This window comes from Haliaeetus albicilla, chromosome W (assembly GCF_947461875.1).
Source record: "Haliaeetus albicilla chromosome W, bHalAlb1.1, whole genome shotgun sequence".
NCBI classification, from domain to species: domain Eukaryota; kingdom Metazoa; phylum Chordata; class Aves; order Accipitriformes; family Accipitridae; genus Haliaeetus; species Haliaeetus albicilla.
The window spans coordinates 24,907,661-24,931,935 of NC_091515.1; the positions used below are offsets into that span (position 1 = coordinate 24,907,661).

General features: G+C 40.8%; 1 protein-coding gene across 1 annotated transcript in view; it reads right to left on the reverse strand.

The window, feature by feature from the left end:
• Positions 1-24,275, reverse strand: part of LOC138683343 (potassium/sodium hyperpolarization-activated cyclic nucleotide-gated channel 1-like) — a 255,360-nt gene that overhangs the window by 58,499 nt on the left and 172,586 nt on the right. Inside the window, exon 5 of the mRNA XM_069775035.1 lies at positions 12,297-12,443. Within this exon, the coding sequence (XP_069631136.1) occupies positions 12,297-12,443 (147 nt within the window). The remainder of the gene's footprint in view (positions 1-12,296; positions 12,444-24,275) is intronic.

Sequence of the window (24,275 nt, forward strand, 5' to 3'; positions counted from 1 at the left end):
ATGCTCTCATCAGGTATATTTTTCAAATGATTCTAAGTAGTTCTACTATTTTCTAACTTTTTTAATACACACAGACCCATCTTCGCTTCCTGATTTTCAATTTAGTACAAGAAAAAATTCCTCACTATGAAATAAACTTATTTTTAATACATGTGTGAGGGACTGAGAGACTGTGAGAGACTGGCAACCATTTTGTCTCAAACAACCAAGCAGGTAGCTGCAAGCAGCTGAAACAGGACATGCCCTGCGGAGGTGGGGTAGTGAACTGTTTCTGGGAGGCTTTCCGGCAGTTGTGCCTCGAAGAGGCTTTCTAGTGATTGTCTTTCTGGGAAGTTGTCTTTCTTTGGATGTTTTGTCACAGGTTCGGAGTTTTGCCACGGGCCCTTACCACAGTAGTTGTGTAAACAAGTTAAAGTATTCCACCTTTGGCTTGCCTGCAAGACAATTTTTGGAGAAAACATTATAAACATTTGCTTACTGCATTTGCTAGATAACAGCAACAGTCCAAAACTAGTTTAGACAGATTTTTGTGCTGCTTTCAAAAAAAGGTACAATTTTTTTTTGTTCAAGTGGCACTAGGAAAAAGGCAAAACAATGATCTAGCATTGTCATGATGTGCAGAGTTTAACTTGGTTATCTCCCACAGCTTTAACAAGATTTACCTTCTTAAATCACCAGTGTACCAACTGGAAATTAAGTCCATAAGTGTGCATTCAGAACACATTTTATGCTTTATTGTTTTTCATTCTCCTTGTCTTGCCTTTAGGATCACATGCTTTTAAAAGGCAACTCCAAATTTATGCATGGGAAATACTGTGTACCCTTCTGTATGCTGTTACTACTATTCCTAGTATGCAACCGAGTGCATAAAAATAGGCACATGCATTTGCTTCTGCATCAGACAGTTCACAACATATTTATCTCCTCTTGCTGGTGGTGAGTCACAACACTAATTTTTATTTGTGGTGACTTTCATGGACACTGGCAGATTTAAAGGGTGCCCACTCAACACAGAAACTTTTGTATTACATGACCCCTAAAGCACTTTTACCAGTTCCAAACAAATATGCTTCAAAAGGCTTTATCCTGCTTCTGGATCCAGAATATAAATTCCACAGTGAAAACTGAAGGAAAAGAAGTTCCTTCTCACCACCTCCAAGGATGAGATTTACAGGAAAGAGACGTGGGCACATCCATACCATGTATCCCTGTCTTGTCTGCGCCAGTGTTTCTACTGGGATCAGGACTGCATCCCGCCTTCTGCTTCCCCTCTTCCCCTTCCCACATTCCCCTTATGCAAGTGCCATGACTTTTTACTGCAGAAGCCCATGAGTGGAAAACGGAGAACCTTGACAGGTACCAGAGCGCTTTCCTGTAGCCAGATCCTGCATCTCCTAATCTTGAATTAAAACAGACCATGTAGTTTCCAAACCTGCATCAAGAATTTTTATTTATGTATTTTTCATTTATCTTCAGTTATTCTCTAAAGGGTTCAGAGGAACATGTGTTAACTTTTGCTGGTTTAATGTAAAGGGCTCATTCAGGGATAAGGGCAAAAGATCATTTGTGTTTAGCTGAGTAAACCAAAACTTTCCAAATCCTACTAGAGAGAACACTAGCCAAACCAAAGCAAGCACAGTGTTAAAAGAATGCGTTTACATAAGGGAAACTAACTCAGAAGTCATCTGAAGTAATTTGTTATTATTTTTAACCTCCTAAAAATCAGCAACTCCATCTATAATTGCAATAGCATATTCAGACCTAATAGGAATGAACATGCTGTGGTAAGCATTGTTTAATATGTAGAAACTTTTCCTGGCTTTCAGCAGAAGCTATGTGATGGGTTGACCCTGGCTGGATGCCAGGTGCCCACCAAAGCCGTTCTATCACTCCCCCTCCTCAGCAGGACAGGGGAGAGAAATAATATAACAAAGAGCTTGCGGGTTGAGATAAGGACAGGAGAGATCATTCACCAATTACTATCACGGGCAAAACAGACTCAGCTTGGGGAAAATTAACTCAATTTATTACAAATCAACCAGAGTAAGGTAATGAGAAATAAAACCAAATCTCAGAACACCTTCCCTCCACCCCTCCCTTCTTCCCGGGCACAACTTCACTCCCGGATTTCTCTACCAAACCCCCCCCAGCGGCACAGGGGGACAGGGAATGGGGTTTACGGTCATCACATGTTATTTTCTGCTGCTTCATCCTCCTCAGGGGGAGGGCTCATCACACTCTTCCCCTGCTCCAGTGTGGGGTCCCTCCCATGGGAGACAGTCCTCCACGAACTTCTCCAAAGTGGGTCCTTCCCACGGGCTGCAGTTCTTCACAAACTGCTCCAGCATGGGTCCTTTCCAAGGGGTGCAGTCCTTCAGGAGCACACTGCTCCAGCGTGGGTCCCCCACGGGGTCACAAGTCCTGCCAGAAAACCTGCTCCAGAGTGGGCTCCTCTCTCCACAGATCCACAGGTCCTGCCAGGAGCCTGCTCCAGCATGGGGTTCCCATGGGGTCACAGCCTCCTTCAGGAACCCACCTGCTCCGGTGTGGGGTCCTCCACAGGCTGCAGGTGGATATCTGCCCCACCGTGGACCTCCCTGGGCTGCAGGGGGACAGCCTGCCTCACCATGGTCTTCACCACGGTCTTCACCACGGGCTGCAGGGGAATCTCTGCTCTGGCGCCTGGAGCATCTCCTCCCCCTCCTTCTTCACTGACCTTGGTGTCTGCAGGGTTGGTTCTCTTACATGTTCTCACTCCTCTCTCCAGCGGCTGTTTCTCTCCGTCCCAACTTTTTTCCTTCTTAAAAATGTTATCCCAGAGGCGTTACCACTATCGCTGATTGGCTCGGCCTTGGCCGGCGGCGGGTCCGTCTTAGAGCCGGCTGCTATGGGCTCTCTCGAACACAGGGGAAGCTTCCAGCAGCTTCTTACAGAAGCCACCCCTGTAACCCCCCCCCTCCCAAAACCTTGCCACACAAAACCAATACAAGCTACATGAAAAAAAAGTAAAAAATATCTGCCTCTTTCCATCTGCTGCCCCTAGCACTCTGGGTATTAGCTAGCTGAACAATCCTTCACTCCGTTAAAAACTGAGACATGACAAACACTTGGAAGCATGGTCTGAATGGACTGAATGAGGCAAAGGTGTGAAATTATCCTCTGTGGGACAGCACTCCTGTTGCATTGGCTGCTATTCTCTCAATGCACTGGACCTGGTGCCCAAGAAAACCTTTCTGATTCTGCTCTTCAGATGCTTGAATAGCAGTTCAGACAGGAGCAGGCACAGACTGGACTTACTCTTCTATAATGGGCTTTGACATCTCTCACAGCATTTAGTTTGCACCTAAATAGTCTGGTACTTTTCTCAGACAACTTACTGTTTTATGTAAGAAAACTACTGCACTAAGATTTGGGGATTTGATTTGGATTAGTATACTTGAAGAGATCATGAAAGAACTGTCATGTCTGATATATTTATTAAACAATTACGACAAAGGAATCTTGTAGGTGCAAGACTGTTCAAAATCATAATTACTAAGAACTGCTGGTGTATTATTACCTGTATTATTGGAAGCAGTTAGATCTTGGACTTGCCAAAGCATGTCTTGGCTCAGGATGGATTTACTAACAAAGCATGTCAAACAGAAGGGACGATTGTTTCTGGAAAATGTGCAAGTGATGAAAGTGGTCAGTAATTCAAAAGCTGTGTCTCAAAAATTGAGGAGCAAACACACTCTCCATAGTTCAGGAAATTAAACTACATTGTCTAAGGTCCCTTGGAAACAGATTTGAGTGTGCACAGTTTGTTACCATGTCACACAGCCGGTGGGATTGAACATCTTAAAACACAATAATCTAATCACCTGGTGATTGTCTGCCCATTTCCAACATTAAAATGTCCCATTTATTGCTATTTTTAATTTTAAAAACTTAATTGTAGTCCTTTCTAAGAGGTTTTCAGGGCTTTGCTTAAGCCTTGTATACTTAGACTATTATTTCGACATGCCTTACACAGATCTTTGAAAAATAGCAACACTTTTTTTTAAGCATTTGTCAAAGAATTAATGCTGTGGTATATCAGCATTTATTCTGCAAGACTGACATGTTGCATAATTCATTCATGACTTCAGTACTTCAGAGTATGAACTAAAGTTCTGTTTTATCTCTGTCTGTGTGAAAAAAACCTTTAATGCACTAGATAAAGAGGTATTCAATTTGTCCATATAGCTATAAAAAGAGATACTTAAATGAGTTCCTGTATGACTACATCTATAATTCTGATGCATTTTCCCTAGTTCCCCTCTTCAAGCTTCATACCAAGGTTCACTGCATATAAAAATGCACAGTGGATTATAATGAAACAATTACCTCTCAGTCTTTTATGAACTTAAATTTATGGACATAAGTTGTTATGGAAGCAAAATATTTGGAATCTTCAATAATTTAATATTGATGCTGATACTTTATTGTTTTTTAATAAACTCATTTGATATTCTACTATAATTTTCTCCTTGTTTCAGCTGGGATAGAGTTAATTGTCTTCCTAGTAGCTGGTACAGTGCCATGTTTTGAGTTCAGTGTGAGAAGAATGTTGATAACACTGATGTTTTCAGTTGTTGCTAAGTAGTGTTTAGTCTCAAGTCCAGGATTTTTCAGCTTCTCATGCCCAGCCAGCGAGAAAGCTGGAGGGGCACAAGAAGTTGGCACAGGACACAGCCAGGGCAGCTGACCCAAACTGGCTAATGGGGTATTCCATACCATGTGATGTCCCATCTAGTATAGGAACTAGGAAGTGGGGGCGGGGAATCGCCGCTCGGGGACTAGCTGGGTGTCTATCGGTGGGTGGTGAGCAATTGCATTGTGCATCACTTGTTTTGTATATTCCAATCTTTTTATTACTACTATTGTCATTTTATTGGTGTTATCATCAACATTATTAGTTTCTTCCTTTCTGTTCTATTAAACCATTCTTATCTCAACCCACGAGTTTTACTTTTTTTTTCCCTATTTTCTCCCCCATCCCACTGGGTGGAGGGGAGTGAGTGAGTGGCTGTGTGATGCTTAGTTACCGGCTGGGGTTAAACCACAGCAAATTTTAATGTTTGATGGCCTGTATCCAAAAATCATGATTACACTATCAAAAAGGATTGAAGCTTACTATGCTCTAATCACACCACATTTTGGCCTCAAACTATTAACTCTGGAGATGTTTCATCCTTTGCTCATAGGATTATAGCATAGTCTAAATGAGAATGTAATGTTTTGTGATTTCTAAAGATAAATATGAAATAGAAGGAAAGATATTACAAAAGGAAGTAAGTTTTAATGGGGAAAAGGAGAAAGCTAACAACTGGGAAGAATAGTGAAGTTACTGAATTGATAATTTTAAAAATTGATTTTGAAAGGACCAAATACTTTCTTTAAAAATATACTCAGTTTGTCTACATGTACCAAACTGATCTGGTTTTAGCCCTGTTTTCATTTATATACAATTACTATTATCAAATTATAAATCCAGTAATAGAAGCTTTCCATTATTTTGTTTGAGAGTACCTCCCTTACAAGAACCATCAAAAAATGCAGCTCTTGATGCAATACTAAGCACTGTGCAGGATCTTTTTCAGAATCTTACACCTGATTCATTAGGCTGTAATAGGTATGGTAACAACAAAGGCTAAGAACTTCACACAGTTCTGCTCAATTTCAGAAATGACACTGTGTAAAGATGAAGCAGCTTGTTAAAAAGAAACTAAAAGGGACTTCTTATGGGCTGGTTGGAAATTACTGATGGAGAAAAATGTTAAGTGATACACATAGGCAAATACAAATAATGTATCTATTACCTCTTAGGAGTTAGCTCTTACAGATATAATAAAAACAAAAAAGTAAGCTCAGTGGTTGGCAGTGATTAAAAAAGCAAATTAATGTTAGGAATTATTAGGGAAGGAATTATTCATATTATTATAACATCAGTATGCTGGGTGCAGATATGGTGCTCTCATCCCTAAAAGGCTATAGTAGAGTCAGGAAAAAATTTTGAGAATGGCAAGAAGGATGATCATGGGGGTGATCTGGCTTCCATGCAAGAAAGAATTAAGTAGAATAGGTCTCTTTACCCTCAAAAGATACAATTTAAGAATGTTATCATAGAAGTCCATAAAATCATAACTGGCATGCAAAGGGTGGGTAGGAATTAACTGTACTATCACTTTTGCTACAAGAATTAATGGCCATCAAAACCAAAAAACAGTGGGAGCCAGGTTCAGGCCCAAGACAAGGAGGTGGTTTCTCATGCAGCAGGGTACAGGTCTGTGCTCCTTGCCAAAGGATGTTGTGGTTGCAGAGAGATTACGTGGATTCAAGAGGAGTGTAAATAAGTAATTGGAAGAGATATGTATTAAGGATTAGTCAATAGACAAATCACATCAATCTCAGAGAATCCCTTGAACTGAAAGTAGTTGGAGTCTAGAAGAGTCATCAAGGGAAATACCATACTTGCCCTGTTCTTGTTCTTCTCTAGGTGTCCATCTACAGGCACTGCTGGGGAGGCTAGTAGCTTAGATGAACACCAGAGCTGACCCAGTTTGACATTTCTTACACTCCGTTCTTAGATTAAACTGTTTATGTATATGTCTTTTAACTTTTGTAATTCAGGTGCCCTTTTGGAAGAGATTTCTCTTAGCTGTGTTTGTTGTTTTGGGTTTTTTTTTCTTGTTGTCTGTACCATATCCTTTTCATGTCATGACAGTTACAAAGACCACTTTTGGGACTAGGGCCTTCTGATGCCAGATGATGTTCAAGCATGTAGGTGGCAAGAACTTCGAATTAAAAAACGTAAACTCTAGAAAACTTCACAAGAATCTCTGTCTGCTGAAGAACCAGAGACGATATTTATGTAAGGAAAACATGCTAATTGCTACCAATTGCTAATTACTACCTCAAGAAATGATGGAGAAAGATAGTTAATTGCAAATATTATTAAAGACAGAATTTATCTTGCATGTCAACTGCTGTTTGAAGATGTAGCCTTTTTTCTAAGCTAGTCAGCTAGTTTTTCTTTAACAGTGAGAGAGTGTGTGGGGGGGTTGTGCTGGTTTTGGCTGGGATAGAGTTAATTTTCTTCATAGTAGCTAGTATGGGGCTATATTTTGGATTTGTGCTGGAAACAGTGTTGATAATTCAGGGATGTTTTTGTTATTGCTGAGCAGTGCTTACCCAGAGCCAAGGCCTTTTCTGCTTCTCACCCCACCCCACCAGCAAGTAGGCTGGGGGGGGCACAAGAAATTGGGAGGAGACACAGCTGGGACAGCTGACCCCAACTGACCAAAGGGATATTCCAGACCATATGATGTCATGCTCAGCAATAAAACTAGGGGGGAGGTTGGTGGGGAGGGGGGGGGTTGCTGCTCAGGGACTGTCTGGGCATTGTTCGTTTGGTGGTGAGAAATTGTTTTCATTTGCATCACTTGTCTTTCTTGGGTTTTATTTTTCTCTCTGTTTCAGGACATGGTTTAGTGGGCATGGTGGTGTTGGGTTGATGGTTGGACTCGATGATCTTGAAGGTCTTCTCCAACCTAAATGATTCTATGATTCTATGATTCTGTTATCACCACATATCCAGTATTTAAAGAGTGGCTACAAAGAAGATGGAGACTCCCTTTTTACAAGGAGTCACATGGAAAAGACGAGGGGTAATGGGAACAAGTTACTCCTGGGGAGATTCTGATTGGACACAAGAGGAAGTTTTTTCACAATGAGAACAATCAGCCATCTCCCCAGGGAAGTGGTGGATTCCCCAACATAGGACACTTTTAAGATTCAGCTGGACAGGTGTGGTGGGTTGATCTGGAGTGGGTGCCTGGAGCACCTCCTCCCCCTCCTTCTCCACTGACCTTGGGGACTGCAGGGTTGTTTCTCTCACATATTCTCACTCCTCTCTCTTCCAGATGCAGTTGCTGTCATGCAGCAACTTTTTCCCCTTCTTAAATGTTATCCCAGAGGCGCTGCCACTGTCACTGACTGGCTTGGCCTTGGCCAGCAGCGGGTCCGTCTTGGAGCCGGCTGGCATTGGCTCCACGGGACATAGGGGAAGCTTCTAGCAGCTTCTCACAGAAGCCACTCCTGTAAACTCCCCCCCGCTACCAAAACCTTGCCACACAAACCTAATACAACAGGGTGCTGGGCCATCTTGTCTAGACCATGCTTTTGCCAAGAAAGGTTGGACTAGATGATCCTTGAGGTCCCTTCCAACTTAGTATTCTATGATTCTATCATTTTTTTCCCCCCTCTTTTCCTTACAATATTTTTGGGTTTTGTTTTTTAATTATTAAACTGGTTTTATCTCAACCCACGAGTTTTCTCACTTTTACCCTTCTGATTCTCTCCCCCATCCCACTGGGTGGGAAGGAGTGAGTGAGCAGCTGTGTGGTGCTTAGTTGCCAGCTGGGGTTAAACCATGACAGGGGTGTGTGTAGAGGGAGCCTGATGATTAGCTCAGATTTGATGCAGAACTTGTATAGAGCTACAGATAGGTTAGATGAATCCAACCCTGCATGGCCCGGCATAAGCAATTTAAAATCTTCCATCTCTACAGAAAATGTAACTGCCAGGAGTCTCCTGACTATCTGATTCTCAAGAAGGCTGGACACTTATTATCAGATAAGTCTACATGTGAAAAAGGGGATATGCTTTTCAGTAAGAGTGAAATTTCTGAATGTAATTAAAAGAAACGTTTAATTCCTAACTTTCATGTGAGAGGACATTTCCTTACGAGCAGGTAGTAGCACACCACATATAGTATTGTGTGGTTAATTCAGTTTGAGTGTATAGAGTTGAGGATACCCAATTAACTACATTACCATGGGACTAATATACCCAAATTGTGCAACTAACTTAACCAGGGAGAAGATGAGGTTTTTAAGTCCCATTTTCTAATAAGTGTCTACCTTTGCTCCCAGTCATTGAAGAGAATCTCTATTAATGCAAGCTTATCCTTAAATGATACAGGTCAGCTACCACTTGGTTTACCAGTTGCTTTACTCAGCTATGAAGCACCTAGAGAGCCTTGTAAAATTTATAAATGTTCAGTATCCTTTTTTCCTTTTTAGTATGAAGCCCTAGCTAATTCCCCACAATAAACATGACTATTTTCTGTTACCCAATGAAGTTAGCCACTCACACATATGCATTAAACCTTTTCTTAGCTTTTCACTATTTTCCTCATCCAATCTACTATGAATAATCCATATAAAATTTTCAGAAGCTAAGTTAAATGAACATCCATCCTCTTTTACCAAAAATATCTTACCTCTACTATAAGCATATACAGCTTTATTAGTATTTATCATGTAAGAATTATTTTTACATCAGATTTCTACTCCTAATACTATGCCCTTTAGCTTCTTTTAATGGTTGAATGGTCATATTTATATCATGCATAATTACTTGTCTGCTAAAAAAAGTGTGAACCAAATTTTTAAAACATGGACCAAAAAAAAGGTCATCACTCCTAAAGAGAGTCTAGTTGTGGAAAATTTCAACCCATATAGTAAGCTCGAATGGCTGAGAACAAGGAGAACTGAGAACACTGCAACTTTTTTTATAGCATTTGATGATATTCATGCTCTAATTATGCAGTTGTTTGTGTGGTTTCTTTTGTTCTGCTTACTGTAAGTGAGGAAATAATGGTTTCAGTTGAATATCTTCATCAGAAGCTACTTTCATCAAGCTAAATATGCCCTGTGGAGACCCTGAATGTTTAATTCTTACCCTACACCAAACTCAAGGTATAATAAAATGCAGGATTTATTAAAAAGAAATGCAGTAAATATTTATTCTTGAATCATGCAGCTAGGGTATCTCTGCTATCACCTGGACATTATAGCCTTGTGCAGTTATTGGCACGTAAAATGGTATAACCCGTCCAATATAAGAACAATTGTGTTCTGCCTTTAAAATAGTCTAATTTACTATCCATTAGTAACACCAAACAAACAGCCACTACCTGCACTACCAAACTGCGCATACTGAAGCAGTAGCTAAAATAGAATTTGAAACTGCTAAACTAAGCAAACACCCAAGTCATGTTTTCAGAGCACAGTGTGTGAGCTGCAGCCAGAATTTGGACAGATTCATTGGGAAACCTGTTCTGGCATTGCCACTGTCCAGTTCTTACTTTTTTTTTTAAAAAAAAAACCCAACTTTTTCTGGAACAACTACTATGTTGTCATCAGGGCAGTGTGCAAGCTGATTGTACCTTCTGAGGAATGCACTCTACTGAGTAAATAATTTTTTTATATACTACAGAGAACAAAGAAAACATGCGAAGTACAGCATGATCATAGCAAAACCAGAAGCTACTCCTTCAGTGAAATTCTATTCTTACTCCATGTTTTTAGTGGCTCATTAATTTTTTAAATTTTCCATGCTTGATCTCTCCCCAGAAGTGCTTTTTGGTTTTTATGCTTGACCGAATTTACCTTGCTATTCTTAAGCAATGAGAAAAAAGGAAGGGGAGGGAGGAGGGAGGAAAAGACAGGTAATTTTTTTTTTTTTTCCAGTGGAAGGGTATTAGGCTTTATTTATGGAGAAATGCTTTCCTTAAAAGCAGAAATAGATTAAACTGTTTCTGATGTCTGTGACTGATGAGTCTGTACATGCATGTGGTTTTTTAACAAAACAAAAGCTCCATACTGGCCAAGATTCATGTTTTGACTGTCATTGTACTCTAGGGATAATTTCCACACTTTTCCTGTCCTATATGATAGATTTTTATAATGTATTCTCCTCTTGACATTTCAAAAGATACCAAGGGGACCTGCAGGGTAAATTGGCAGTGCAGAAGCCAGAGCCCTCCACCTACCTTCCAAAACACTTACAAGTCCACAATGAAAGGACTCAGGCTACATCTATGTTAGGGTATTAAATGGGTCCAGGAACTGAAATTCAGTCATCTGTACTGTTAAATTGTTAGAACAATCATGGTTTGGCCTGATTTTAACTTGAAACATCTAGCAATGACTGAGCGATTTTGGGCACCATTCACCATTCCCAGTTGTCATTTTGTAAGGAGGAAGGCCACTTTCGGACTATAATAACACAGACATGGCCTCAGAGCCCATGAACGGGAATGACATTGTTTCTTATAACTTGAATATGACAACTATTTTAAATATGGAACTTGACTGATTTTGGAAATGGATTGTATGACATGTTTTCCCTTCACAACAAAGAGTTGGATTCAATGATACAGACAATCCATCACAGACCTATGTTCTTCTTATGCCACAAAACTTGTTAAAAAAAAAAAAACAAACACCTTCAAATATCTTTCCAAAAGTATAGATGTCATCCTGTGCTGTGTTGGGAGTTATATATATGTATTCAGCACCATTCCTCCCATAGCAGAGGACACTAAAAGGCATTACTTGGTATCACTGAAAATTACACAGGTTTCATCACACATCAGACCACTCCTTTATTCTCCTCTTTTCTTGTTTCTTTTCTCTTTTCCCTATTTATGCTTTCTTCTCTCTGAATTTTTCAACTTCCTTCTTCTCCTCTGTTTTTTTTTTCTCCTCCTTTCTGTAGAAGATACCAGCCAACATCCTTAAGTAGATCAAGCATGAGCATCACCCAACAGAAGATAGTCAGATTTATATTCCAATTAAGCAGCTACCTCTGTTACAGGAAGATGAATTCTGCCTTCCTCCCACACAAGTACCTTGCCAAAGAAAATTCCAACTGCTTCCACACAAAACATAACATTTAAAAAAACCACAGAACTGGAATACAAACTAGAGTTTTAACAAAAGATATTTTTTAAGGGCTTGTATGTCATATTCCAGCTTCCTCTCCTCAAGTAAAGACCATCTTAACCAAGGATGCTACTTCACAGAATGAAACAGAGAAGCTCTCCCTTCACTGGTGGCTTTCAGTGGTTTCATCTGCACAGATACCTGGTTAGCAAGTAGAGAGAGCAGAAAAAAAACATTCTAGTCTAGCCACTCTATTTTAAAGAATGGCAGAAGACCATGAGTTTCTCTCAACACTTAAGGACAGGATTTTACTCTTTGACATCCTTGTGTGGCAGTGACTTAGACTGGTTCAGAATAGTGTAAACTTGCTTATTTCTTTGTATTGATCTAATACAAAATTCATTCTCCTGGTCATTAATTGACTAGGTAGATGGTCAAATGAGATTAAATGTTACAGAATAGAATCAGAAAGAGCATTTCAACACAGAAAGAGCAGACATTAAAGTTTTCCATACCATGAAGAAACACTTGAACACTTACCTCCCTAAGGGGATCATTGAGCTCATTGAGAATGTTTTCTTCATCAAAGATCTTGCCTTGGTAGCGGTGCTCATAGTAATCATGGATCTTCTGGCGCATTTCAGCAGGTAACTTGTGGAATGACATGTACTGTTCCACTTGTTTGTACTGTCAGGAGAATAAAAAGAAGAATCAGAAAAAAAACCACCCACTTTTTTACTATCTAAAGGCACCTACAAAATGAAAATTCATTCATGTATCCACTTAAGCTTTATATATTTTATAAAGATAACATTTTATACATATGTCAGAGGACCCACGCAGAAATATTAGTTAATTTAGTATTACTGTTGCTCATGTGACAGCACAACTGAAAATTATGGAAACTGCCTTTAGTGGTGATACTAATATCCACATTAATTTATAAGTTTTAGAAGTCAAACCCTCATGCTTGTCATGTGTTCCCTAAATTCCCAGCTATATAGAAGTTGTGAAACTACACCAACACCATTTTTAGCTCATTCCATGCAGCAGACAGGGAAACTGTACGCAGTGTATATCTACTTCTCTAGTGCTGCATTCAGAGAGAGTTTAAGGTGTGAAGTTTCAAAAACTGGATATGCTGTATTAATATGCAACATATTAATGTTATGTATGCTTATAAGGTGACTGAAGAACAAAGTTAAAATCTGTGGAGACAATGAAGTAGAAAGCATTCCTCAGGAGGAATGAAGAGAAAAGTGAACTGGAAAACCAGGCATGGCATCAGGAAACAGATAGATGCCAGGACCCAGGAGACTCAGAGGACCTCACTCAATTTACCTTGTGCATTTGGTTTCCTTGTTTCTACTAGTCCTCTACCCTGTCTTCTGCTTTGTTTGCTTCCCTTCTTCAGAAGCCATTTTGGATAGCATAATTTTCAGAAAAGAATGTCCCGAAATAACATACTCAGAGTTGTACTGTACTAAACTATATGATACATCTGAGACCCACAAAATGGAGAAGTTGCCTAAACCACAACTGAACAAGTATCACCTGACCAAGACTTTTGTCTCTCCAAACCCCCATCCATGTCTCAGTTGAAGAGGATAAGGCACTGAGACAAAGAAGGAGAAAACCCCACCCAGGCTTATAGGTGAGTTAAAACTTGGCAGAAACTTAGTTTCCTTATGTAAAAAGTCTTCATGTAATTTTTTCTTCATTTTTTTTTCATGCTGAATTAGGCAATTTTAACTGTTTTCAATCAAAAAAGCCAATGAAGTCTTCATTAGGATCAGCATCTCTGTAGAGCAATTAAATGAATTTATAATGTACTGTCCTGGTTTCAGCTGGGATAGAGTTAACTGTCTTCCCAGTAGCTGGTATAGTGCTATGTTTTGAGTTCAGTATGAGGAGAATGTTGATAACACTGATGTTTTCAGTTGTTGCTAAGTAGTGTTTAGTCTCAAGTCCAGGATTTTTCAGCTTCTCATGCCCAGCCAGCGAGAAAGCTGGAGGGGCACAAGAAGTTGGCACAGGACACAGCCAGGGCACCTGACCCAAAGTGGCCAACAGGGTATTCCATGTGACGTCCCATCTAGTATAGGAACTGGGGGGAGTGGGGGCAGGGGATCGCCGCTCAGGGACTAGCTGGGTGTCGATTGGCGGGTGGTGAGCAATTGCACTGCGCATCATTTGTACATTCCAATCCTTTTATTACTACTATTGTCATTTTATTAGTGTTATCATTATCATTATTAGTTTCTTCTTTCTGTTCTATTAAACCATTCTTATCTCAAACCATGAGTTTTACTTCTTTTCCCGATTTTCTCCCCCATCCCACTGGGTGGGGGGGAGCAAGTGAGTGGTTGCGTGGTGCTTAGTTGCTGGCTGGGGTTAAACCACGACATGTACATGCACTCCTTATGAACTGTAGCACATATCCTTTAACTTGTATAGTTGAAGGCTGCTCCATCCTCTGGAACTGAAATTAGTTTTTGCTTTGCCAAGTGGCAAAAGATTAGATGAGGCCACATGTATGGGACTATTTAACAATGTATGATGAATATGTACGTCTGATTTAACCTCTGTACAGCTATTTTGCACCTCTGAAGCAAGAATTCTTCACCCCCATCCTTTAGAAGTGAGATTTAAATTTGCATGCTCATCATTGGTTTCTGCTCAAAGAAGAAATTTATCCATATATTCTGGGTATAAATCAGAGTTCTGGGTCACTAGAAGACAGACATGCTCTAGCATAAACAAGGTATTGCTTCTAAAATTACCCTACTAATCAGTTGCAGCTAATCTAGGCATGGATTTACTTGGAGGGAAGGGATATGAGATCGCCCAGTGCTCTATATAGCTCACCAAGGTGGTCACACAGTCCCAGCTGTTGTGCAGTGCTCCAGCTTTTCTGCAGCAAAGCCAAAGAGAAGATGCTGCACTATGCAATGTCCCCTTTGTGTTTGTTTTCAGCCCTCCATTGCTGTGGTCTCATGTAAGAAGGACATGTAACACGTGTCATGTCGTAGCATACATGGACAAGGAAAGGACTTCACTATGCTCCTTAGCACAGGGGCTGCACCCCTCTACCCAATCTTATTTGCATACAAATGTGCTTGAGCAACACTAATAAAGAATAATCCTTGCTAATAAAAAATATATATTCATTTGAGATATGTAGGGTATAATGCAAGAGAGTTGCAAAGGACTTTTATATGAGCATTCCTCGTTACTGCAAGGCCCTCATGTTATGCAAACACAACATAGGTCTAAGCATTTATCTACTGCCCTTGGTTGAGCACCTGAATGGTTTTTAGATTACCGGAGGACAGAAAGGAGAGAAAGGTCAAAAACATCTTTCTAAGCTATAATTTTTGGATAAAAATTCCTATAGTGTTCAAGCTCAACTTCTATTCTGTCTCACCCAACATTTAAAAGCATTATCTTCAGTAGCTGCTACTACATATTTGCTATTTGCAATGCTCATTCTCTTCCATACGACAACAGTTTTTTCATCTGTATAGGAGTGGACTCATTGATTTTGTCCTAATGTTAAAAATAATCTCTTTAGGCTGCTGCTTCATATTCACTAGAGGGCTGCAGCTGGTTTCCATGCACTTGGTCAAAGGGGACTCTTGTCCTTCACTGGAAATTCAACCAGGAATCAAGAAATGTTGCTGTGCCCCTTGCAAGGGTTACGGTATGTCTGGTATTTGTACAGTTCATCCTTTTAAAATCCTTTTAATCCTAGCCTTGACTGAGATTATTAGGAAAAGAAAGAAAGGTTTTGAATGTTGAAATACCTCTGTTTCAAATGGGGACAAGACTCAAATTCCTGTCCCTCTCTTGTATGACTTTCCCTAACTGCATTTGAAAAAGGAACTACTTCCATTTTACAAACATCTCTCATTTATGCGTAGTCCTCTAGACTAGGATAGCAGGTTATTTCATGAGCCAGCTGAAGTTTAGATCTGGCTGTCAAGGCTCCGAAGGACAGTCTCTAACTGAACACTTGGTCAAACTTGAAGTTAACACTAACCTTAACATTTACTCATAGGACGATTACCTGTGATGATAAATGTACATACCAGAAAATGAGTAAGCACAAATGGTTATCAAATGACCAGATATCTGGTTGTGTTCAGAAAAGGTAACAGACAGCAAACCTGCCAATCATCCATTTGGTTATTTTCTTTTGGTATTAGCAAAGTAATAAGCTCACCTGTCCATCCCACAATCACTGAATGGCTGAATTCATTATGAATCCAGAGATATTTCTACGATCTGCTTTCTTCACTACTACTCTGCTTAGCTTACAGATATTTTCACAGAAAAAACCCAACAATTTATTATCAACCACAGATCAAAATAAAAAGTAAGTTTCCTGCTGAATGGTGCGATAGGTTCACTTTTATAGTTCTTTATCAGTGACAAAGTTTAGCCTAAGTGATTTGTTTAGCCTAAAAGCTATAATTTTTTTACTATCTATTTTTCACTAATTACCCCCCAAAGAGCACTGTTGCTTGCAAGAATGCTTTAAGCTGTCATTTTACTTACACACAGTAATTAAACATTTCCTTTCAATTGCCACAAAATACACAATCTCTTATTATTGTTCTTTATAATTAGTGTAATTGAGAAATTAAGTTATATGGAATTTTCTGAATAGGATTTGTTTTCTTATCCTGTTCTTTATATTGCACAAATTTGCTTTTTACTGTTTTAAAAAGGGGAGGGGAGAGGAGGGAAGGAGCATGAAAAGCAAGCTCAGTTCCTCTCTTCACAGAGGCAATGACGGAACTCTGATTTAATGAAACAACTATCAAAGCCTTGAGGAATGAAAAGCATCTTTTCTCCATGCTACTGTAGGTGAAACTGTATCAAGTCTAAAGCAGGATGACTTTCTTTTTTTGTATTGGCTTTGTGTGGCAAGGTTTTGGTAGCGGGGGGGGGGGTTACAGGGGTGGCTTCCGTAAGAAGCTGCTGGAAGCTTCCCCTGTGTTCGAGAGAGAGCCAATACCAGCCGGCTCTAAGACGGACCCACCGCCGGCCAAGGCTGAGCCAATCAGCGATAGTGGTAACGCCTCTGTGATAACATTTTTAAGAAGGAAAAAAAGTTGGGACATGGAGAAACAGCCGCCGGAGAGAGGAGTGAGAACATGTAAGAGAACAAACCCTGCAGACACCAAGGTCAGTGAAGAAGGAGGGGGAGGAGATGCTCCAGGCGCCAGAGTGGAGATTCCCCTGCACCCCGTGGTGAAGACCATGGTGAGGCAGGCTGTCCCCCTGCAGCCCAGGGAGGTCCACGGTGGAGCAGATATCCACCTGCAGCCCGTGGAGGACCCCACGCCGGAGCAGGTGGGTTCCCGAAGGAGGCTGTGACCCCGTGGGAACCCCACGCTGGAGCAGGCTCCTGGCAGGACCTGCGGATCTGTGGAGAGAGGAGCCCACTCTGGAGCAGGTTTTCTGGCAGGACTTGTGACCCCGTGGGGGACCCACGCTGGAACAGTGTGCTCTTGAAGGACTGCACCCTGTGGAAAGGACCCATGCTGGAGCAGTTTGTGAAGAACTGCAGCCCGTGGGAAGGACCCACATTGGAGAAGTTCGTGGAGGACTGTCTCCCGTGGGTGGGACACCAAGCTGGAGCAGGGGAAGAGTGTGAGGAGCCCTCCCCCTGAGGAGGATGAAGCGGCAGAAAATAACATGTGATGAACTGACCGTAAACCCCATCCCCCTGTGCCGCTGGGGGGGTTTGGTAGAGAATCCGGGAGTGAAGTTGTGCCCGGGAAGAAGGGAGGGGTGGAGGGAAGGTGTTCTGAGATTTGGTTTTATTTCTCATTACCTTACTCTGGTTGATTTGTAATAAATTGAGTTAATTTTCCCCAAGCTGAGTCTGTTTTGCCCATGATGGTAATTGGTGAGCGATCTCTCCTGTCCTTATCTCAACCCACAAGCTCTTTGTTATATTTTCTCTCCCCTGTCCAGCTGAGGAGGGGGAGTGATAGAACGGCTTTGGTGGGCACCTGGCATCCAGCCAGGGTCAACCCATCACTTTTTTAATGAGAAAAATACTGTACAGATGACAGCTTATTTAAAAATATCAGGTACACTGTAATGGTCTCCTTAAAGTTGCCAGTTTCAAAGTGAAATTTAATACCTATCCAGTCATCTTGTACAATTTTCTGTATATTTTGAATGTTTTGGATTTTTTTTTTTTCTTTTCAATTTCCCTGTGCCAGTAAAAAAGAATATACATTAAAAAAAAGTGCCTGGAGTGAAGGCAGAGGAGGCAGAAGGAATTCTCCCCTCCTGTGCACTCTGGGAGAAGTGCAGGGGCGAGGGAGCTCATCTCTGCTCGGTCACTCCTTCAGTTCAGTTCTAGGCACGAGCAGCAGTTTGTGCCAGCTGAAGAACCTGTAATGGGGACTAATGGGGACATCTGTCTCTAGGCACTGAACACACACTGCAGCTACCTTTGATGCTGACTCTGAACACAGGTTGAAAAGTGTCAATTGCCTATTTTCATTTGAATGAATTTTTTTTTTTAGAAATGCATGTTGGGTCTGCCTATCAGGAGCAGTAGTTTCCTGTGGCATTGGCTTCACCTCACCCTATTGGTCCTGCAATACAGAAACATTGCATAATGCTAAATTCAGCACATGCTACAATGCCTTTAGCTAAATGGGCATGCTTAATTGTTAGCATCTCGCCCACAGGAAATCCAGTTATTTCAAGAAGCAATTTGAAGTAGTAATTTAGAAAAGGAATATAGAAAAAGGAATAATTAGGTTGAAATTATGTAACTTTATATCTATTGCTTAATAGTTGTAATGAAAAGAAAAAAAAATGTTTTATTAGCACCATAATTGTTACATCTGCTTGGTGTTGTGCCGACATCTATGCTAATAGCAGCACCAGCACAAGTAAGGTAGAAACGCTGGTACGATACAGCTGCTGATCCTGGAAATTCTGGCTCTGATAAGACCTAATTATGGCTTGCCTTTTTTTTAATTATTATTATTAATTAGTGGAAAATGCCAATTCACCAAAAAGAACTTGCTTTTTAAATTGTTCCATTTCAAAGAAACTTGCATGGCAATAAGTTTATCATGCATGGGAAGGTCTGTCCAAAGCCAAAGGCAGACACAAAGATTCTTCAGTAAACAAATATGGTCTAGTTGCTCAATTATTGGATATGTTGCTTTTCTTGACTTCTGATCAGAGACCTGAAACTGGCCGTACCTCATTTCACAGCAGTGTCCTAATGATAAGGAAATGGTTGTTCTAGGCTGGGCATTTCTCAGTGTCTTTTCTGCTTTGCATAAGCACGTATCAAGCTAGAGAGAGAAAAAAGTTCTCTTGTTCTTCATAGGGATAGAAATAGCGATGTAGATGATCACATTTCACCTTGCTTTTCCAATATAGTCACTTACACAGAATCGAGGTGGTGGGAAACACTGACAAAGACTCATCCCATGCAGATGCTACTCATGGGAAAGAAGGGTCTGCACAGGGCCACTGGCTGCAATTAATCCACCTCATCACAGGCATTTAACATGTAAACACCTGAGTCAGTGTCAGACAGCTGCAGTACTAAGATTTTTTTTTTAAGAACCACAGGAGCTTAGAGCTCAGAAAACCTCTGCTCTGAGCAGGTAACCTTATTATATACTATTATTACTTTATGATCTACTGCTTAACATATACAGTCTGAAACCTTGCATATGTTATTTGAGCATATAGCTTGTCACTGCATGATGCAAAGAGCCCTTTCACTTATAAAGGTGACTTGAAGATTATGATTAAATTTTTAAAATAATCTAAAATTGTCTGACTGTTCAAGTCTCCAGCTTCACCTGAATCACTGAGGTTAACATGCAATATCACCTGGCATTCATGATTCTGAGCCTTCTGCACCAACAACTGCAACAGCCTCCACGAGTCCAACGAATTGCTCCTCTTCTTCATGTTCCCAGGAGTTTTGTTTCATTCATTCTTACAAAATATCTATAATCTTCCTATCTTCTTTTTCTCCTTACCTTTCCTTTATCTAGTATTGAAGTATAAACACTTCAGAGACATCCTTAGGGAAAGGAATTTATGTCACCTGGAGGCTTCTTTGATAAACAACAGCCCTAGAGTCATGGCAGTAAAGTAATACTCCAAGCAACCTTTTGTACTCCAACGAAAAGCAGTTATTATAGACCTGATGGTTCCAGAGGAATGCCTGTGAGTGACAGGATGTTTCCCCTTGTATTTCAGAATTATGGAACTTATTCACCTGGTACAGAAAAAAATTAATAAGTTTTAATAAGACTTAAAAATAATTCTTTAATTAGAATAATGATGAGAATTAGGAGAGCTAGAGGGCCTATCAGAGACAGAAAAGCCAATGGGGTGCATTCTGCAAAGAACATAGTTTAAGGCAATTTATAGCTTGCTTCAAACAGATAAGCTAACAATCTTTGTTTTATTTCTGGTTGTGAAGAAATAGTTCAATGCATCAACCAGAGTAAATATTATTTTCAAGACTCCAAAAAGACAGAGAAAAAGTTCTTAGTAATAGTGGATTACTTCCCACATCTCTATGGAGATTTAACTCTCAAACAAATGATGACATTACGTTTCTGTGCTGATCATTTTAGCAGAAACACTCAGGGAAAGTGTTTTATTCAATATAGCTGGATTCATGCAAAGGTAAAGTCACAAAGCTGTAACTTCTAAAGAGAAATAATGGACCTTCTGTCAAATAATACCTTTATTTTCTTTTTTTTCCTTCCTCCATAACATGAAGGAGAAATATAGAGAGCTTTGGAGACGTGGGCAAAACATCTGTAAGAGGCTAAGAAAAAATGTGAAAGTAGTGAAAGGCTAGCAAAGGGTTCCTAAAAAATTCTATAAACAATTCTAAATTAAAAAGACCGAAGGATTATTTACATTTTCTTTGACTTTAGAGAAATCAGATTTATACAATACATATCTCTTTCTTCCTATCTTATGTATTTTTAGGAGAACTCTGTCCAGCATCTGAAATTTTAGCAAAAATTATCTTAGTTTTAGAGTAGAATAAAGGAGCCTTTATTTCCATGGCAAGAGAAGCAATTTGCACTATAGTACCACTGGCTGTAAGTATGATAGCATCCAATGGCTATTGTTTCACATGTGCAATTGATAATCTAAGTCCACTTTTATTTTGAACTTGTGTGGTGGGTTGACCCTGGCTGGATGCCAGGTGCCCACCAAAGCTGCTCTATCACTCCCCTCCTCAGCCAGAGAGAGGAGAGAAAATATAATGAAAGGCTCGTGGGTTGAGATAAGGACAGGGAGAGATCATTCATCAATTACTGTCACGGGCAAAACAGACTCGACTTGGGGGAATTAGTTTAATTTATTACCAATTAAATCAGAGTAGAGTAATGAGAAATAAAACCAAATCCTAAAAACACCTTCCCCCCACCCCTCCCTTCTTCCTGGGCTTAACTTTACTCCTGAATTCTCTACCTCCTCCCCCCGAGCGGTGCAGGGGGATGGGGAATGGGGGTTGCAGTCAGTTCATCACACGTTGTCTCTGCCACTCCTTCCTCCTCAGGGGCAGGACTCCTCACACTCTTCCCCTGCTCCAGTGTGGGGTCCCTCCCATGGGAGACAGTTCTTCACGAACTTCTCCAACATGAGTCCTTCCCAAGGGCTGCAGTTCTTCACGAACTGCTCCAGCGTGGGTTCCCCACAGGGTCACAAGTCCTGCCAGAAAACCTGCTCCAACGCGGGCTCCTCTCTCTACAGATCCGCAGGTCCTGCCAGAAGCCTGCTCCAGCGCGGGCTTCCCACGGGGAACTCCAGCTGCAGTTGCTGTCGCGCAGCAACTTTTCCCCCTTCTTAAATGTTATCCCAGAGGCACTACCACTGTCGCTGATTGACTCAGCCTTGGCCAGCAGCGGGTCCATCTTGGAGCCAGCTGGCATTGGCTCCATTGGACATATGGGAAGCTTCTAGCAGCTTCTCACAGAAGCCACCCCTGTAACCCCCCCCACTACCAAAACCTTGCCACGCAAACTCAATATAACTAGTACTCTAAACACCATTACCAGCACTGACAATGGCATCCTATTGAAAGGCTCTAGTGTGGGAACCCCAGTGAAGCCAACCTGGCACTGGCACAGCCCTGCTGAAGAGAGTCCTTCCACGTGGGCAACACAAAGTGGTTGTTTTTGTTTAAAAGAACTTTTTTTTGTTGTTTTGAAGGGGGCTTGATTTTAAGGATGCAATAGATCACCAGGCCATTTTTCAGTCTTCTAGAGATATGTGGTCTAGACACAGAACATAATTTCTGAATTTCTTCCAGATGAGGTCATGTACTGCCCAATCAGAGGCTCTTCTCAGCAGATGAATTCAAGGTCCATCAACAAATCCTCCATTATAAGCTCCTATGTCTATCATGGTTCTTCTACTTAAAAGAAGCTGACAGCCTCTCCCCCCAGTGCAGTCCCGGTTCTTTTCCCTCTTCATCCCTCCCTACCTCCCACTTCACATATCCTTTGGCTCCTACTTCCAGCAGCTTTTTTCCTCGCAGGCATACCACAGGAAAAAGTCACAGGTGCCTTCCTCTGTTACACTGATCAATCATCCCTTTGGGCTCTCTGCCTCAGTTTTCCTTTGCGTTAGCCTTTTGGGCTGCCTCTGGTGTCAGTGGTACTCCTGGCTGAGGTGAGGCCCATGTCCATCTTCTGATGCTGCCCTGACACTGCCCAAATGAGGGCTGAAGAACTCCTGATGCTGTGCAGGAGTGAAGCAGCAACAAAGAGAGCTAGACTCTTCTGCCAGGTGATTGCCCTCTCCTCTTACTTGCTTAAATTCAATACAAATTCAGGGGAAAAGAAAGACCTGCACCAGAAAAAATATTGTTGAAAAAGGAAAAAGGATATGGAGGTATCTGAATTAGGGGAATTAACTCCATTAAACTCAGGTTACCAGCTCCAATCAAATATATAAGAAACACCCAAAGACTTGCCTTCACTTTTCATTTAAGAATAGCTCAAAGTTTTCTTCAAAACTTTATAAAATTATTTTTACATTTACATCAAATTCTGCACTAAAGGTATATGTTCAGCCAGCTCTGCCTGAATATATATAGGCATCCAGCACTGCTCATAATAAAAAACAGCTGATGAAAAAATATTTTTTCTAGAAGGCAATTGTATAGATGCTTATGTGAAAATGACATTTTCCTAACCCCAAACTGTACAGTGCTAACTCATAGCATTGTGCATTTTTATGAAAAGATCTGCTTTCATTATGGTTTTAGTAAATACTTAGTGTTTAGAAAAATGTGTTCTAAAGGATTTTTTTTATTTTTTGTTTTGCACAGTTTGGCACAGGTATGATGCAGCTGGGTGGATAGCATTTGGCTTGCACAGTACCTGCTACTGGGAGGAACCAATCGCCTTTTTAGAGATACAAGGCAAAAATAAGCAGCCTGATTACCCCAGCAAGATTGACTGTAACAAGAAGCTGACATACAATAATGAAGTACCAGGAAAAAAAACAGGAGAGCAGACTAGTGAGAACATTCTGACTGATTTTTATTCCTCTCCTAAAGTCTTACCCTCAAATTGAGGATATGTACTGGGTCTGGCTGGGATGGAGTTAACTTTCTCCATAGCAGCCCTCATAGTGCTGTGCTTTGTAATTGTAGCTAGAAAGGTGTTGATAACAAACCTGGTGTTTTGGCTACCAATGAGCAGCACAGCATCAAGACATAGCCAGGACAGCTGACCTAAACTGTCCAAAGAGATATTCCATACCATATGACTTTGTGGTCAGCAATAAAAGCTAAGAGAAAGGAGGAGGGGAGGGGGACATTCGTTATTAAGGCATTTGTCTTCCGGAGCAACCACTATGTGTATTGAGGCCCACCTTCCCAGGAAGTGGCTGGACATCGCCTGCTGATGGGAAGTAGAGAATAATAATTTTGCTTGTTTTCCTTTGCTTCCATGTGTGGCCTTTGCTTTTCTTTATTAAACTGCCTTTATCTCAACCCACAATTTTTTCATCTTATTTCTCCCCCCTGTCCTGCTGAGGGGGGGAAGTGATAGAGCCGCTTAGTGGGCACCTGGCAGCCAGCCAGGGTCAACCCACCACAGCATACTATTCAGTTCCACTTGAAAAGAAACACATTTATTTTGTTATCGCTGTATTGTTAAAGGTGAGTAACTTCTGGGGTTTGTTTAGGGGGAGAGGGGGAATAGTTTTTGTCCTTACTTGTTGCAATAATATCTATTTGTTCTTTCCCATTTCAAAACCTGGGAAGATCAAGGTCAAATTAAATATCACAACTATGTGCAGCAAAAATTCAGATAATTATAATAAATGAAAATTGATAAGATGAGCTGACAGAAAGAGAAAGCAAGTGATGCTAGTAAAGGCCCTATCCTGACACAACAAACATTTTCACATTCAATGAATAAGTCTCTGTGCAGTCCACACTGGCTCTAGTGTCTGTATTTACATATTCAGTTA